We start from the raw sequence: 14,411 nt of genomic DNA, 5'->3' as shown, positions 1-14,411 counted from the left end.
AAGGACGCCCGTTGGAGCGGCTGTAGCCGACGGGGATCAGCTCTAAAACTAACAGAACAACAAGCTGCTGGAACACTGTTTCGTTGTCAAACTTGTCACCGCCAGACGTACCTCTCCTCCCCGCGACCGTTTTGTAGCTAAAGCCCTACTTTTTTTTCCAAGCTACGGATGCCACCAATCCACCACTACTACATACGGTAGTACTGTACCAACCAATCAAGCAAGACACCAAGGAAAGGCATGCAGAAGATGGGAGCCTCCTCCCTCTTCCTCACCCCCACATCCCAATCTAATTTATTCGACAACACACAAGGGAAAATCCCGGATGAACCTTCAGAGTCCCTTTGGATCAGAACAGGTCTCCGTTTGAAAAGACCCCACTGAGGTCGCATAGCAGCATTGCGGAACACCACGGCACCCACTGCGCTACTGGCAAAATCTCGGCCGGTATCTGGTCGTCTTAGTGTGTTGCCATTAGAACCGGGAAACTTGCAAAGTGTGGAGGTGGTGGTGGCCCAATTGCCGCTGGGTACCATACGGGATACGGTAGTAAAGTTCCATTGGCGGCGGCGGCGGCGGTCGTCGCGAACGGCTCGGCGGTTCCCCCCCTGGGTAAAGTTTCGATCACCCAACTCTAAGCCACGCGAGCGAACGCAAGGAGAAAGGGTGAACAAGTAATTTAGCGCACGGATAGTGGAAGTTTTGCTGATGAATTCTGACGAAGCGGATCCCTTTTGATGATGCCTTGACACGGTGACATCTCGAGCCATGTGGGGGAAAGGGGGACCCTTCAACTACACAGCATTCGGCGACCTGAATCTAGTTTGCATTCCACATGGCTGCGCGCGCGTGCGGGTAAAGAATATCCGTACGCGAATATAGTTACTTACTTACTCCCTTGCTTTCTTTGCCGTGAGATCAGACACGATGGACCAGCTCAACATCGCCGCTCTCATCTTTTCCATCTTGTTCCTCGTCAAGGTGACGACGCCATTGGGGGCCAAACTTTATCGTAAAGCCCATCATGCCAACTTTTGGAACTTCCCCCTTCTTGCGCGTCATACTCTATAGCCTCATGCGTGGACTTGTGTCAAGGAAGAAAACTGCGTAAGACGTACACGTGATACACAATCAAGAGGCTCATGCGACGGCGGCTATTGCGTGATGCGATGCGTCTTGTTTGACTCGCCGAACCTTTTTCCTTGCTTCGCCACAACAACATCGGTAGTTCCGTAGGTGATGTATGTGTGTTCAACGCCAAGTCGATCTGACAAAGGGGCCATGTGTGGGTGGTGTCTGCAGAGTACTGTGGTCTGGTCTGCGAGCGTCTGCGGTAGAACAAACGCATACAACATTCTTTTTAGGGACAAGAAGGGAACGACCTAGTCCGTGTGTAGGTACTGTATCCGTACGTACGAGGAAGTGCTTGGTGTGTATGTGTGTGTGTGTGTGTGTGTGGTGTCGTGCCGCCAGCCTGCGCCTGTATCCTCACGGGCCTCTCCCTCTCCTGCATGGTCAGGAAAAGGTGCAAACGTTGAAAAATCCCATTCCGCGGGTGGTGAAAGGGGGGCGGGAAAGGAAAGGACGCCCCAAACCTTATGGTTGCTCAACCCTGTTGAACCCCTCCAAGGACCAAACCTACAGGAAAAACCGGACGGTGTTTTAGTTCCATCACAAACCTCTTAGTCCCTCTTTTATTTTTTGCTAAAACTGCCGTAACCTGGAGATCGGAGTTAACATTAAGAACCCGCACCGGCGCGTTTCTCTCTATTGCCGATACATAGTGTGCTTTTTAGACTCTGTTTGAAGACAGAGCTAATACCCTTAGTTGAGGCTTGGTCAGGATAAGTGATAGAGGGAGAGAGAGATAGAGACTCTCAAGGACGTGACAAGTGGACTTTGGGCTGGATCCAGGATTAGAAAGGGGATCGGCGGGCTCCGGCCGGCCGATGCCATGCTTTTGCTGCCCTCATTCTACTTCGTACGCCTTGGCGACTCCCTCACCGAGTCGCAAGATCAGAGGAACACACAGAGAGAGCGACGATATCATGGATGATAGTGTGTATCTGACTAAGGTAGTGATGGGAGAGCAATTTGCAATGAGTCGTCTTTCCACATTCCCCCAGGCTACACGCCAAAGGCCTAGTGGCCAAGGGGCTGGAAAGGAAAATGTATGCCATTGTCCCTGTTATGTAAAGATAGGAGCCAATGCGTGTCTCGAACCTTGCGAAAAAGGCAATTGGTCAACAAACACGACGAGGGGGAAAACCACACATCCATCAACAACCCGTCACCGCCTTGCCGCCACACCTCGCAAAATGATGCTGCTTCGCAATATGCAAGGAGACACACACCTACTGGTACTCACTGGTAGTCACATACACGCACATGCGCACACACCTCGTTCTACAACCCCATTGCTGCAAGTCACGCTCATCAGCCGACGTACATACATATCTTGACACCCAAAGCACACTTTCCTTCTAGTGTACCAAAGATCTAGAGGGAAGTTCTCCTTGCTATGGTTGTTCTTGCCAACCACCACTACCACCATGTTTCCTCCTCCTGCTTTTCCCTTGCCCCTCCTTCCCCCTTCTCCAACGTAACCCTCCCGCTACTCCGTACCCTTGCCGCCAAACCCCAGCCTGACCCAACCACCAGCAGTACCGTATCACCTGCCGGAAACTGGGGAAAAAGAAGGCAACAGTGTGGGTGAGGGTGAGTGTGTGGGCTCTGTGAATAGAAACAGCTAGCTCGTCTGAGGGTACTCACCCTACCTGCCCAGTTTGAAGCGCCTGCTGTGACGAACCTTTCGGCACATGCTTCGAAACCCACCCTGCCTACCCTCTTTACCTTGAACCTGCACTGCAACTACATACCACAGTACGCAGCAGAATCTCACCCATCCGTCAACCAACCCCCTGCCTCCCCCATGAACCCCCAAATCTCTCAACAATTTTCTTGGTAACTTCCTTTCTCGAGTAGTCGAAGGGGCCTCTTCCTCAAGAATTCCCCAGCTTCTGGAATAGGGAGCTGGGGAAGGGAAGCTCTTGTCTTGGCATTCTACGCTGTCAAGCACACGTGTCGGAAAGTTGCGTCACAACGCCTCGCGCTGTCACAATCACAAGATGGTAAATCATGCAGAAGATTGCTGTCAAACGTAGATGATGAGGCCGGCCGTTGGTACGACTAGTGACATGTGCAAGATATCCCGCGCTGCCGCCTCCCATTGCGACCTTCCCGCCTCGAAGCTCTCGATCTCATCAGAGACGTTCGTCATAGCGTGACGCGTGACATGAGACCTCTCTAGACTTACACGCATCTTTCAACGGAACCACAGCTCTCCTGCCCATTTTGGTAATTCAAAGATATCGACCGTTTGGTCGTTCACACAATGCCATGTAACACAACGCCCGAAGAGAATAAGCGCCAAGAGGAAACTCTCGTCTTTGCCTTTTTGCCGTTGAACTTGACGAAGTCTACGAGGTTCGCCAAGACCAAACGTTGTCAATGTCATCACCACCGACATCGACAACGAAAACGACAAGAGACATGGACATGGGGTGTCGGGCACAGGACCACTTGCGCGAAGATCGTGCCACCACAACACGTGTGTTTCCGTGATTCCGCAGATAGACATTCAGAGAAAAAGAAAAAAAGGAACGGGTAGGCAAGACAGTGAGTGATCCAGAGAGCTTGGGCCACGGAAGGCTCGGGCAGATCTGGACGACGCGGGGGGGGGGGGGAACGCGAGTATGTGAAATTCTTCCTACGAGGTTTGGGTGTGAGATACCTTGTTCCCCTTCCCGGAGGAAGAAGATCTTCACCAACGGCCGTAGGAGATGCGGTGGTCTTCCTGCCGCATCTACACTACGCCCCAGCGGCCCAATGACCGAACCCCTCAGGTTGACGACCACCCCTCCTAGCTCCCGCGGCGCCGGCACCGGATAAATTGAACGATTTTGTAGCTCGTATGCTGTGTCTTGTCCGACCGAGACACCGAATCGAACCCAGGTCTCCATGCCATGCCGTGCCATGTAATAATACCATGCCTTGCTCGCCGGGGGCGAGCCTTCGATTCCGTTTACCAGGTCCTGTCATTCGTTCCTAGTACTCCGTATATTCTGTGGGATCGGTAGAGTTCAGGTGGCAGGATGGAAGGGAAAAAAAGGCAAAAGCTTCAAGCTGCACAGTAAGCAGCTTGCTCATGTTCTGCTCATCTTTAGAGTTTCGCTTGAAGTGGGAAAAAGAATCAACTTTTTGATTAGGTAGGAGGATGCCCCCCTCTCAAAAACCGTGAGACCGGTACACGAATTTTCCCGCTGAGCTTCACGTACGACACCCTCGTTCAACAAGCTGCCCCCAGTTCTGCCAGTGCCGAATATGAATAACTTCAAGGTCCCTTTTCGCCGTCCTGTCCCTTCTCGTTGAGGGAGGGGAGCGGCAGGGAAGGGGGAAACGTTCAAATGCTGTCAAGTCGAGCGCCACAATGTAACGCCATGGCAAGTTTCTTGTTCACCTCGCCGCTTCAGGGGAGACGAATGCAATCATACAACGCAAAAAACTTGGTTTACTATAGAAATGGGTTTATCAATTAATCGAAAGTCCTCTCTTCAGAGACATTTTTTTCTTGGCCCGAGGACTACCTAGCAAGTTGCAGAGAAAAAAGCCACAAAATCAATATTTGCAGATCTTCATACGTCAGAACCATCCATCCGATGGTTCCTGACCTTTAATTGACCACACCAACACCTACAAGGCTACGTACCGGTCACGACCAGCTTAGGTAGACCTCTCGCTCGGTAAAAGCTCTGCTGAACTTTCCCCTCCATCGGTGGCGCGGTCCTGGACCCTTCAGATTGGTAAGCAACGTCGGCTGTCGCGGTAAGCGGCGTCAGGGATGTGCTCTGTATCTTGATCGGCTATCCGTACGGATACCTCGCGTGTGTTTATCAACGGTCTATATATGCTCTCTGATATAGCGTTGCATCCATGCGCAACGTTGAACGGGGTTCAGATTGTGAGGTGACGAAGCCACCTGAAAGCCTTTTGAGAGGAAGAGAAGAACATACATCCCTGGCAAATCAAGGTCGTAGGGGCAAAAAAAAAACTGGTTGTTCCATTCACTCATTGCGTTTGGTCCTTTGCTAGCAGCTAGTACCATGCAGACGAGCTGTTCGGATAATCCGAATCGTCAGAGCTTGCTGGCTTTTTGCCTGCGCTTAAGAGTCAGATGAAAGAGAAGGGAACCAGCTGCCACATACAAGCCAACACACACAGGCCAAGCTATGCCAATATGTGTGAACAATTCCGCCGCCCGCACAGCCCTACCTCGGAGTCTTGCCGCGGGTTGAAAGAGTCATGAGCTGCCAGTCGATCCCGCTGGGCCCCTGTTTTCCGACTTTCCCAAGGGCCCTGAAGTGGAGGGTGTGAGGCGAGGTAACGTTTCTTTGACCGGCTACAATATCCGCGCTTAGGCGCAAATGGACATCGTTTCCCACTGTGTACCTGTCGATCAATTTCCCTCGAGAGAAGCTGCCAAAACGCCGGGGTTAGAGGTTGTCTTTCCATGGCAGATATCCGATAAATTCTCCAGCCAAAGTGGCAAACGCCCTGGTAAAAAAACGGTGCAGAATGTCGATCGTCTATTTTTAAGGGCTGAATTCCATGACTTGGGCCCCCATCGGACGGATTAGTCGGGCGAGCCGGTGGGCGGACCATTTTGTCCCAAGGCATTGCCATATTCGGCGTCACGCTTTTTGGTATGACAAGACACCGAGATTCGCATCAAACGGGTATGATCCCGGCCTGTATATCCGAGATTTGATTCGCTACTCAGACGCAGGTTTCGAGCATCTTGTCCAGAACCCCCTTCAGGGTATCATTCTCTAGCGCGGCAGCAACTCGCTCCTTGTCACTGAGCTGCTTGTTCACTTGATCGTCTTGCGCGTGCGCGTTTTCCTTGACCCTCACATCCACCCGCCAATTGGGAGGAAGTGCCTTCTCGAGGCGCACGCGAACTCCCAGACCAAGCACTGTGGCGAGAGAACAGTGAGAAACGGTTGGCGTCAATTCGACCAACACTTGGACCAACTTGTTGGGGTCCATGGCCATGTGTGGAGGAGGGCTAATGTGAATATCAGGCAAGTTGACAACAGCAAGTTGTCCTAGGGAGAGGGGGTGCTCTGGGTCTGAGATGGATGATATCAAGTCTATGAAACGTCAGTCGCGTGATCCTCCCCAGGAACTTAGTATAGCCGGAAAACGCGTAGGAGGAGTTCACCCAGAAAAGATGGCATTCCAAGCGTAAAATCTGAAGCCAATGCATGAAGGATAAGCATCTTTGGGCACCACTCATCAAGGAGCAAAGACACCGCGCAACTGCAACATCCACTTGGTGAAGTACACAGCATGATGAGTGGGTGGTCTGCATCAGGTGGCGCTTGCCTGACTACACAGGACCGTGCTTGAGACACTCCAGGAACAGGACCAGGCAGGATTGGAGCTCATAACATCCAACCCCCAATACTTGGTAAGGTGAACCACTGCATGCAAGAAAAGGGGGGGGGGGGACAGTATGAAAGAAGGGTTCCTCACCGTAGATTTCTTGTTCATCAATGGGCTCTTCTGTCCACTGAGAGTGATCGGCCTCCGGCTCAGACCACAGTGAATCATCATCACAGAACGGTTCCGAGAGGTACCAGGGTTTAGCGAAGATGACATCGTCGAACTTGTGGAATGGGCCCGACTTGGGTGCTTCACGCTTGCTCTGACGCGTCGGCATCTGGGCCGCGCTCAGGATGGTCGGATTCGCATTGTCAAGATCTTTGTCCATGGTGTCAAGATATCCGTGCTTGTCGCTTGTCCAGGATGAAAGTCCAAGTCCGCTAGTTTGATTTAGTTGCTGCCCCGGCAAAGTTGCAAATAGTGTGGCCCCCAACCTGGTTCTCTTTCTTCGATCTCGGTTCTCTCTTTCTCTTGCTCTCTCTCTCTCTCTCGCTTTCTTGTCGACGAAATCTCTCAGTACCACCAAAATCTCGGGATACAGGCAGGGTAGCAGCTATGTGTGGTGGGGGGAAAAAGGAGATAGCCTTGTCCAAAAGTAAGGTTCTCCTTCGTTTCTTGCCTCGGCCCCTGCTTATTCGGTAGCGGCGGAATGAGACGGTGAGATGATGTTGGTCAATGGCGTCTATCTTGCAGATGCGCAATACGATGGTTCTTTTTCTTCTGTCTTCCCTGTCAACGGTTGGAGTGGATTGCGAACTTGGTTGGCGATGGACGTTGCTGTGGATGGGAAAGAAATGACCTGGCATGAGGGAATCAATATTTTTGGCCATATGCCCCCGGCTCGACCCCGCTTCAGTGGACGAGGATTAGATAAGCGACCGCATCAGCAGTCAAGTGCGGTGGGCGCTGCAATGGACGCATGAATCACTAATCTTAGGGTGATGGAAAGCACTCTCGAAATATTGCCCCTCACTTGCCGAATCGGTCCACAGATTGCGGGGCCGTCCCATCTTCAGAGCCGTGTCGTCAGCGATCCACTGAAAAAAGGTTGTCGATGATCTTCCAATAAATCTAAAATAACCTCTTTGACATGGTGGGAAAAAAATGAAAGTCGAAAGATGCGTGGATGCCCATTTCCTTCCCGCCCCCTTTACCCCTCAAAAGGACCCCAAAAACGACCCCCATCAACCGTCAAAAATGGAAGACGTGGCCTGCGGGCTATCTGTGCCTGTGCCTGTGCCTGGCGGCCCTGCATGCGGCGTGCGTGCGCCATACCACCCATGATCCATCCTTCCCGCTGATGGATACGAAATTGAGAGGACGGAACAAAACCCAAAAAAAGCATCCATGAAGATTGTCTCTTGTGGTTCTCTCTCTCTGTCTCTCTCCTTGCTGCACCACCAAGATTCGTTCGGCCCCCATGTTACCACACCCATCGGGCGAATACACTCTATTGGAACTAGCAGGCGAAGATGATCTCAGGTGCCTTGCCGGCTTGTGGTACGGAGTACGTAGCAACGGCGTAAGGCTGATAGGACCCTTGAGAAATAGGAGAACTAGCCTGCAGGGAGAATTATTCAAAGTTTGATTACTAGTATATCCTCACACTGAATTGATAGAAGCTACGAAGCCGTAATCATTGCTTCATTCCCTTCCCATGCTCGCCCAAACCACGTTCTGCGGACAGTTTTAAAATGAGCATCCTCTATGTAATGACGAAGGCCACCTTGGACCGTTCAATATCTAAGACAAGCCGTCGTGCCGGACAAGACCCCACGTTCTTTTGTCCCGACTCCGTCGTCTGAACCATCTACGGATATTGACAGGCAAGGGCCTCAAGGCGGACTCGATGAGGGGCTAGGGAAAATTGGCTTTCTGGGTGCCCGGACACGGATATCGCACATTCCTTCTCCCGCTTCTTCTCGAAACTCGGCGGAACTTGGAAGCATAATGGAAGCAATAGAACAAGATGAGGGCTGATTTCACTGCGCCGCAATCCTTGTCTAGGAGCCTCGCGGAAGCCAACTTGAAGGTTCCGCTCCAAACGTTTCAACCACGCACGCCTCCATCCTGTCTGCCGCAGACTGGCACCTGTCATGGGGAGCTGCCCACAATCTGCAAGCCGCGCGCTGCGAGGCTGTTCCCCGAGGTTTCCGCCGTTGAGGCTGCTTTGTTTCTCACTGTGCCCCGGGCATGTCACCTTTCAGAGTCGTCGACACGTACCGGTGTCCCTGTCCAGACCGCGTCGGATGCTCTATCCCGTAACGGTTTAGGTGGTGTAGTTGTTCGGCACTGCTGCTATGTCTTGGTTTGCTGCCCATTCTTTAGAGGTTCCCCGGAGCGGGCGGACGGGACAGACCCTGCCCGATGGGTAGCTCCCCTGGCACTCGGCCGAGTCATCTGTTCCTCCACCACGCCACCATCATGCCGGATATTGTGACGCTTCCTCACAAAGTGTAACTTTGTGAACATTCGTTGTGATATTTGCCTTCTTCTTGGCGGTTGACCGTCGTTCTCGTCGGCTTTTCCTGCATGGTCGGATCGCCTAGCAAATGTACCGTATGCGAGTCACGGAATGTCCAACACAATCTGACCGACATGGATCAGGAGCAAAGTGGACATCCAGCACAGCGACTGGATCCCCATTCGGACCGTTCTGGCTCTGGACACACCCCTCGTGCATCCAAAGGCAATCCCATCCCGTACTTGGCTTTCCCCCTTGTCCATCCAGCCACGCTCGACAGCGTGCCCGAGATCTTGGGGGCGAAGGCAGGAGCCCCCCCTGAACGAACGATTCCAGGAACCAGTTGCGCGAAAGGGAACAACCGAGCGTGACAGATGCTAGCTCCTAGCGCTAGGCGCGTGGTTCGCTGGCACGAGTTCGGATCCGAGGCAGACACAGCCCCAGGATGCAGGGCGAGCCATGCGGCCTGAAACCACCAGTGCGCCAGTTGTACGGATAAACGTCCCCCTTCGATACTCAAAGAAAATGAAGGTTGGTAGAAAGCCCAATAACTAACTCTCTGGAGCTCTTAGCCAGCAACAGCCCCTTTCATGTCAAGCTTGAGATTTTGGTTTGGGTGGATAGGCTGTATTCCTTTGAGGGTTGCAAAAGGAGTACGGCTATTCCGCACCCACACGAAGGCTATCCCGCACCCATACTAGGCCTACTCAAGCAAATAGTGGGCTGCACGTGACTGCACAGCCGCAGCAGCCACATTTGACCCGGAATCTCTATTATTCCGACAGTTCTAGAGGGGGAAGGCGCGCTTCCACTGCACGTTCCACAACTGCACCTTCCACTTTGCCCTCTTCCACAATGCCGATTATGCGCGCTTTTCAAAGTCAAAACCACGACTTTAGAAGCCAGTCTTTGCTCAGGTAAAATACATCTCTAGAGCCTATATTTTAGTGCTCGGAGAGGTACTTATCCTGCTTCAAAAATGACCAAAAAAGGTGGTGTTACGCGTCAAAAGAGAAATCATGGGAAGGCGCGCGCCCATAGCCTAACATGTGGCTGCTGCGGCTGTATAGTCACGTGCAGCCCACTATTTGCTTGAGTAGGCCTAGTATGGGTGCGGGATAGCCTCCGTGTGGGTGCGGAATAACCGTACTCTGCAAAAGGCTGGACGGCATGTTGGGGACAGGCCTGACAGGATCGAATAGGGTAAGGCAAGACTTGGCGTGGGTGACGGCTTCCTCGGTAGGTTCCTGTTCTAAGGCCTGCGATATTATCGAGCCAGGTGGCCACCGCTAGTTTTTTAGCATGTGAATGATGACACTACTGGCTTGCTCACCCCATTTTATGACCAGCTCCCCTGCTCACCGTGGACTTATGACACTGCCCATTTCGGTTGGCTGGTAAAAGGTGGTTCTGCTTGCATTCCATTTGCTGGGAGACTGCCGATGCCAGCATCTCCAGGACGAGAGTGGAGGATGGCACGCCGTGAGGGATGCCGAGGGAAACAGCAAGCTAATTCCCACCAACGGCTTGAAGATGGGGGGAAGTTGGGTCTCCCCTTCCAGACCGATGTGCAACTTCCATAAGACTGCCAATCCTTGTCCGCAAAGCTATACGGCGTCGACCTGTTGGCCTTTGGTTGGACATAGAGTCGTTGGCGAGTCTTTTGAAATGGACTTTGCTAATAGGAGCACGTTCCAGGCTCATTCGCGAGACCGTGAGGATATGGGTGAATTACCCAGAGTGAAAAAAGGGCGCAGGTTATGGTCGCCATCAGACCCCGCGATCTCCACAAAGCTATCGAGTCCTATGAAGACATCGGCTCCTCACCATCCCATCTCTTCTCGCCCACAAGTACAGGCTGCAGGCCATTCGGTTGATTCCTTCTTATTAGCTGCGGCGCGAGCTATGTATATTAACTTGGCTGTTGGACAGGGCCAAGGCGTCTGTCAAACGACACCGGTCCGCCACCGGCCTATTCAATTTCTGGAGGTTTTGATCAACCTAGAATGAGGACGCGTCCCCTCAATTTCGCCCAAGGATTACCCCGAAATCGACGGCTTGCTCGAAGTGGTGCTCACTGATTGGGCCAGTGCCAGTGTGTGTAAGTCGCTCCACGGTCGTGGTCTTGATCTTTGACAGGCCATTCCGGTCCAGGAGCTCGAAATTCCCCGCGAGAAATGCGGCATAGTGTACCTAGCTTCAGCATGCGCTGCCATTCTTCTGGATGTGTACAGCAGTATCATGCTAGGTCTGCGCAAGCTGGCGCACCAGGTGCAGACAATGAAACCGACGTGGCGGCATGGATGATATATCCGACATTAGATGTTGTAGTTCTTGGTACGAGGACTTGTCCTCGTCTTAGTGGCGTGATGGCACAATTTTCAGTGCCTCCAGGCACGGAGATACAAAGTTGGTCGGACATCTAACATCGGAAATCCGCAGCGCAACGAATGCCATACTGTCCGGGCTGCGGGTTCTTGGACCTTCACAATCCGGTGAGGCCGTTGGAACAACAGCGTGGTCTGACGATGTGGCCAACAAGCTCGCCGCATGAGACGGTTGGTCTGCGGAGTAGACACAGAAACACGACGAACAGTATCCGTCAGACGCTTCGTGTGGCACTGTGAGCCTAAAAGGGCATGATGACGAGGCGCCCGGTGAGACGAGTAGCAGAATGAGTAGTGTGAGGAGCAGCTTGGCCGAGTGTCATCTGGATTAGCGCCGTCAGTGCGTCAGGGCCTGATGAGGCCAGAACCTTCGTCGAAGGCCCGAAGAAGGGTTCGATTGGGTGGCATGGCGGGATGGTTGGATAATACTGGATCAGGAAGTGATTTCGAGGTCCCAACTTCCAAGTGTTCAGCGCCGAAATTACATCAAAGCCCGGGGTTCGTCGACGGCAGTGCGTAAAGTAGGTACTAGGACGTGCCTACGCAGCCCGTTGGCAGGTTTCGATGTTTGATGAGATTCAGATATTGATTGATCAATGAGAGTCCGCCGGCTAAGTTGGAGTGTTTTATTCAGTGTGGGTGACACCGTGACAATGATAAACGCCGCGACGTCGTTGCTTTTCGATGCTTCTCATGAGCGGCACTTCAAGTTGAGTGCCATACGGCGGCAGGGCCTGGAACTCAAGGAATTGGCTCAAGAAGCATTCTAGGATGGCCGTTCCACGACGAACCTTGTTTTGGGATTCCAGAACCGAACCCCAGCAAGCAGAGCATGGTGGTGCAGCTCCAATTCCCATGCGAGCGGCACCAAGTCAATCCTGGCCAAGGGGAGGCCCCTGGCAGTCTAGAGGCTAGAAGCTAGAGGCTGGAGGCTGGAGCTGCTGGGACTCGAGAGGCGAGGGGAAGACAGTGTGGATTCGGCTACGGGGGCTCGTCGGCAGGGTATTGAAGCCAGTCGAGTGTTGGGGATACTGGTGTCTTTGCGTCTTGCAAGCTGGGTGAGGCCGGCGCGAATACCTAGGTATCCGTACTTGATGCCAGGTGGTGGTGGCTTTGTGATGGAAGTCGAATACTCCGTACGGAGTAGCAGAGGGACCTAGCAACTGCTTTGATCAGTTGGTTCGTGGGTGAGGGGAGCGGCACTGGGGGGGTGGGAAGAGTTGAGGTGTGGTGAGGTGCGTTATCACATCTGAGATGCAGTGCAGAGTACGTACCTTACTGTACGGCGTGTGCCGTCCCCCTCCTCTCTGCAGTCCCTCGACTTCAAGTCACTGCAGGCCCAGGCAGCGAGTACATTCGAATACCTTGCGAAGATGTCCGAACACTGCCTTAGCTTACTCGAGTCGAGGTATAGATAAGTGACGGCCATGGCTGCAGCAGTATAGTGAAAAGGTACCTATACTAGCAGCAAGTAGCCACTGACAGGCACCGTAGACATTATATGTATCCGTGTATTCCATTGCAATCACCGAGAAATGCTTGCAGAACGAAATGGAGAAGGGAAATGAATAGTAGACATACAGAAACAATGAAATAGATGGCGACGGCAAAACCCAGGCCGGTCAGAAGAGTGGCAGGTTGAGATCCCTTAGCTTGACGCTAGAGGCAAGCAAGATATCTTGGCTGTGTAATCGACAAAAAGGCAGGTACGGAGTACGTAACCTTACCTATGAACAGGTAAGTATGGGCACCTAAGTAACGGTTCACTGTACTATGTAGATAAAGTGCCTACACAGCAGGGAGGCACCTTCCCACACTTTTCCTGACGAAGGAAATGCGGCACACATGGCAAGAATACTTGGTGCAGACGGTGTCATCGGATGGAGGGAAGTGCAAGGTACGAAGGTACGAACCCAAAGATGATTACCCAAGCATCAGGATCACCTCGAAGGACCTAATATCCAGTGCGGCCTAGCTCCAAGTATCAGCCCCTGCAAGCTCTGGTGGACTGTGGACAAGCACGCACTAACGTACCCAGCCGGTGGAGGCAGTGGGCCAGGGTAAGTACGAGCCGGCCTGTAATGATAAGGTAAGCGGGCAGTGGAGATGCCAGGGATCGCACCTGGCTGTAACCCACAACCAAAACTTCCTTTCGCGACTGCAACTGCGGTACCTTACCGCGGTACAAAGCGGCAGATACCGTGTCTCCGTTCCAATGGATCTTGACCATCTCCCATCTCCAAGCTCCCATTCCGACCACTCCCCATGCACCTGTCGTTGGCGTTGGCGTTGCTGTGCATCCCACGCCGTACCCATGCAAAACCAAAGGGCCTTTCGATGGATCATTGACCATGGCATGGCATAGCGCTGCAAATCCGTAGGAGCTTCCAAGATACACACCCATGGGCCATCCATGGCCCACGACTGGCTCTCTGCACATTTCTCGGGCTATCTCGTCCTACAACCTTCCGCCGCCGCTCGACGTCAGCACTCTGGTTCGGTCCGCTTCTCGGCCTCCTGGACACCATTCGAATCGGCTCGACATTGCAGCCAGGCGTGCGTCGTGCCAGGCTGCCAGGGCCTCTCCAACCCCGGAGATGGCTTGCTGTCGATCAAAGTTGAAGACTAAGGCAGGAGAGATTCGAGCCGGTGCAAGTGCCTCACCACGCCATCCAAGCTCAACAAGACAGCGCTCGGCTCAGCTCAAGTCTTCCGACTAGAAGCCTTCAGAGAATCTTCAGCCATTCCACCGGCCACCTGTCATTGCCATTTTGGCAAAGGTGCGACGACCGTCTTTTGCTTCGCCTCCGCCGGCTTTCGACGGTGCTGCTGTCTCATCCCGTTAGCACGACGGCAGACGGGACAACGTCTGCCGAAAAGATAGCTTTGAATGCTTGGTCCTCGGTTTGCCAGCCTAGTCTCTCGCCCTAAGGTTTGATGATTAGGTATGCCAGCTACTCTGCGGCACCCAGCATCATTGACGACGATCCAATATCTTCTGCGGAATCCTACCCAGCTCACACAACTTCAAAGTTCAAACACTCTGTGGTGTG

The 14,411-nt window shown here is 52.9% G+C and overlaps 4 protein-coding genes across 4 annotated transcripts; 2 read left to right on the top strand and 2 right to left on the bottom strand.

Moving 5' to 3' along the window:
• Positions 1–2,521: 2,521 nt before the first annotated feature.
• On the top strand, positions 2,522–2,716 carry CABS01_09270 (uncharacterized protein; the record flags this gene model as incomplete). Its single annotated transcript, XM_060542627.1, has 1 exon — positions 2,522–2,716. The coding sequence occupies one exon, from the start codon at positions 2,522–2,524 to the stop codon at positions 2,714–2,716; it is 195 nt and encodes a 64-aa protein (XP_060400354.1).
• A 3,119-nt stretch (positions 2,717–5,835) lies between these two features.
• On the bottom strand, positions 5,836–6,835 carry CABS01_09269 (uncharacterized protein; the record flags this gene model as incomplete). The annotated part of the gene is made up of 2 exons (XM_060542626.1): positions 5,836–6,212; positions 6,598–6,835. 2 exons carry the CDS (start codon positions 6,833–6,835, stop codon positions 5,836–5,838), a joined length of 615 nt encoding a protein of 204 aa, XP_060400353.1.
• A 5,427-nt stretch (positions 6,836–12,262) lies between these two features.
• On the bottom strand, positions 12,263–13,798 carry CABS01_09268 (uncharacterized protein; the record flags this gene model as incomplete). Its single annotated transcript, XM_060542625.1, has 4 exons — positions 12,263–12,514; positions 12,907–13,017; positions 13,268–13,312; positions 13,385–13,798. The coding sequence occupies 4 exons, from the start codon at positions 13,796–13,798 to the stop codon at positions 12,263–12,265; spliced, it is 822 nt and encodes a 273-aa protein (XP_060400352.1).
• Positions 13,772–13,987, top strand: CABS01_09267 (uncharacterized protein; the record flags this gene model as incomplete). The annotated part of the gene is made up of 1 exon (XM_060542624.1): positions 13,772–13,987. One exon carries the CDS (start codon positions 13,772–13,774, stop codon positions 13,985–13,987), a length of 216 nt encoding a protein of 71 aa, XP_060400351.1.
• Between the last annotated feature and the right edge of the window lie 424 nt (positions 13,988–14,411).

This window comes from Colletotrichum abscissum (assembly GCF_030869225.1).
Source record: "Colletotrichum abscissum strain IMI 504890 chromosome Unknown Scaffold_22.1, whole genome shotgun sequence".
Taxonomy (NCBI): domain Eukaryota; kingdom Fungi; phylum Ascomycota; class Sordariomycetes; order Glomerellales; family Glomerellaceae; genus Colletotrichum; species Colletotrichum abscissum.
This window is presented reverse-complemented; position numbering and strand designations above follow the sequence as displayed.